Source organism: Borostomias antarcticus (assembly GCF_949987555.1).
Source record: "Borostomias antarcticus genome assembly, chromosome: 8".
In the NCBI taxonomy this organism is placed as follows: Eukaryota; Metazoa; Chordata; class Actinopteri; order Stomiiformes; family Stomiidae; genus Borostomias; species Borostomias antarcticus.
This window is the reverse complement of record NC_140241.1, coordinates 27440550-27442382: the sequence shown is the minus strand read 5'-3', so window position 1 is coordinate 27442382 and position 1833 is coordinate 27440550. Positions and strand designations below refer to the sequence as shown.

The 1833-nt window shown below is 47.4% G+C and overlaps 1 protein-coding gene across 1 annotated transcript in view; it reads right to left on the bottom strand.

Moving 5' to 3' along the window:
* The window catches only part of ckmt2a (creatine kinase, mitochondrial 2a (sarcomeric)), a gene marked incomplete at both ends in the record, with an annotated part of 5192 nt that continues 3359 nt past the window's right edge, over positions 1-1833 (bottom strand). The window contains 5 exons of the mRNA XM_084441831.1: positions 1-117; positions 319-444; positions 534-668; positions 808-931; positions 1476-1561. Coding sequence (XP_084297957.1) covers positions 1-117; positions 319-444; positions 534-668; positions 808-931; positions 1476-1561 — 588 coding nt within the window. The remainder of the gene's footprint in view (positions 118-318; positions 445-533; positions 669-807; positions 932-1475; positions 1562-1833) is intronic.

Here is a 1833-nt window from a genome sequence, read left to right as displayed (position 1 = left end):
TTATTTCTGGAACTGGGCAACGGGGGCGGGGATCTTGATGTCCTGGCCCTTCTCCAACTTCTTCTCACACTCAATTAGGTAGTTGACTCCGTCAATCACCATCTGAACCAGCTCCACCTGCGCATACACAAGCACACCCAAACATGCACACACATGCGCGTGCACACACACACACATGCACACGTGCACGCACACACACACACACACACACACACACACACACAAAAACACCATAGAGAACATTAATAGATATTGAAGAATAAGGTCATGAAATGTGTGGGTCATGAAATGTGTGGGGGCAAGACATGGTTGTCTGACCTCTGATTTGCCCAGACGGTCATTGTTGGAGATGTCGAAGGTGTCTCCAGTGGCAGCTGTGTCCACTCCACCTGTACCTCTCTTCTGCAGCCGCAGGTTGTTCAGGATCTTAGAGAAGCGGGGGTCCTACAGGCCATAGTTGATTATCAGTACAATACAAAACAGCTCCTATGCTGTTTCTTTTGTTGTTTATTGTGTGTGTGTGTGTTTGTTACCTTGCTGAGGTTGGGCAGTTTGACATGGACACCAGCCCTGAGACCGGTTCCCAGGTTGGAGGGACAGGTGAGGATGTAGCCCAGACGCTCATTCCACATGAACTCCCAGCCCCTCTCCAGAATCAGTTTCTCCACCTAGAGGACAGGAGGACACATGACAGCCACATTTACATAACAGTACATTATATCGTCATACATGCATGCACTTACACTTGTGCATGCAGGGTACACGTGTCAATGGCAAGGAGAGGAGGATGAGGAGGAAGAGGAGTACCTCCTGGAGTCCTCTGCAGAATCTCTCAAACACTCTCTTCATGTTGCCCCCTTTCTCCATGGAGATGACCCTGGTGTGGTCCTCCTCGTTGATCCAGATTAGGAAGTTCTTCTCATTGTTGTGCCTAGTGAGAAACAACACAGTGACAATAGGGGGACAGGGTTGGTTCAGTCACACACTGTAGAACATTCCTGTGTCAAACCTCTGCTCATAGAGTTAATATAGTAGAACACACAAACGAATAGTAGGTTGTCTACTGCAACACCCATAGTATATTCCACACCAATCATCTCACAAATGAATACATGGGTTTGTAAATAAAGATCTTTACGATCAAAGCACACATGAAAGGTAGAGGCCTCCGCTGATGAGAACCCTGTAGACCCTGCCGCCTGGCCAATCTCAGGCCATCCCTGCACACGTGAGCAGTGGTGAAACAGGCTTGTCAAAATGGAGTGCGCTGGCACTTTAATCGGAAAAAAAAATCCCAACAAGCAACACTGGAGTAGACATCATAACAAAGAGCACTGCTTTACGACAGCACTAGGGCTCTACAGCTACGTGGATAACAATCTGTGCTCTACTGCTTTGGTCTATACTGTGGAACTACACTGTGGGCCATCTGAACTATAAGAATAGGGTTTGTCTCTTTGCTGGTTCTGCCTTACCAGATCCCTCTGGCATCGGGCCAGTCGCGGGCCATGAAGGCTGAGGTGAGCAGAGGAGAGACGGGCTTGTCAAACAGGAAGTGCTCCTGAAGCGTGGAAGCGTGATAAGAGTCGGAAGGAAAGGCCAAGGAAAATGAATGACATCATCTATTGTATGTGACCAGGTCAGTTTGATGGTGTGGCGTACTACTAGTCCCTATTCAGGTTCTGTCTTTTATTGTTTTGGCTGTTTGCACAAAAATATTTAGAACAGTACCATGCCACTGGGTTCAGGGGCTGAAACTACTGTAGATGTGTTTTGCTTATGCTGAGATTTGCTGAAAGAATGATAGTTATTTGTGCAACAAGGATTTTCTTG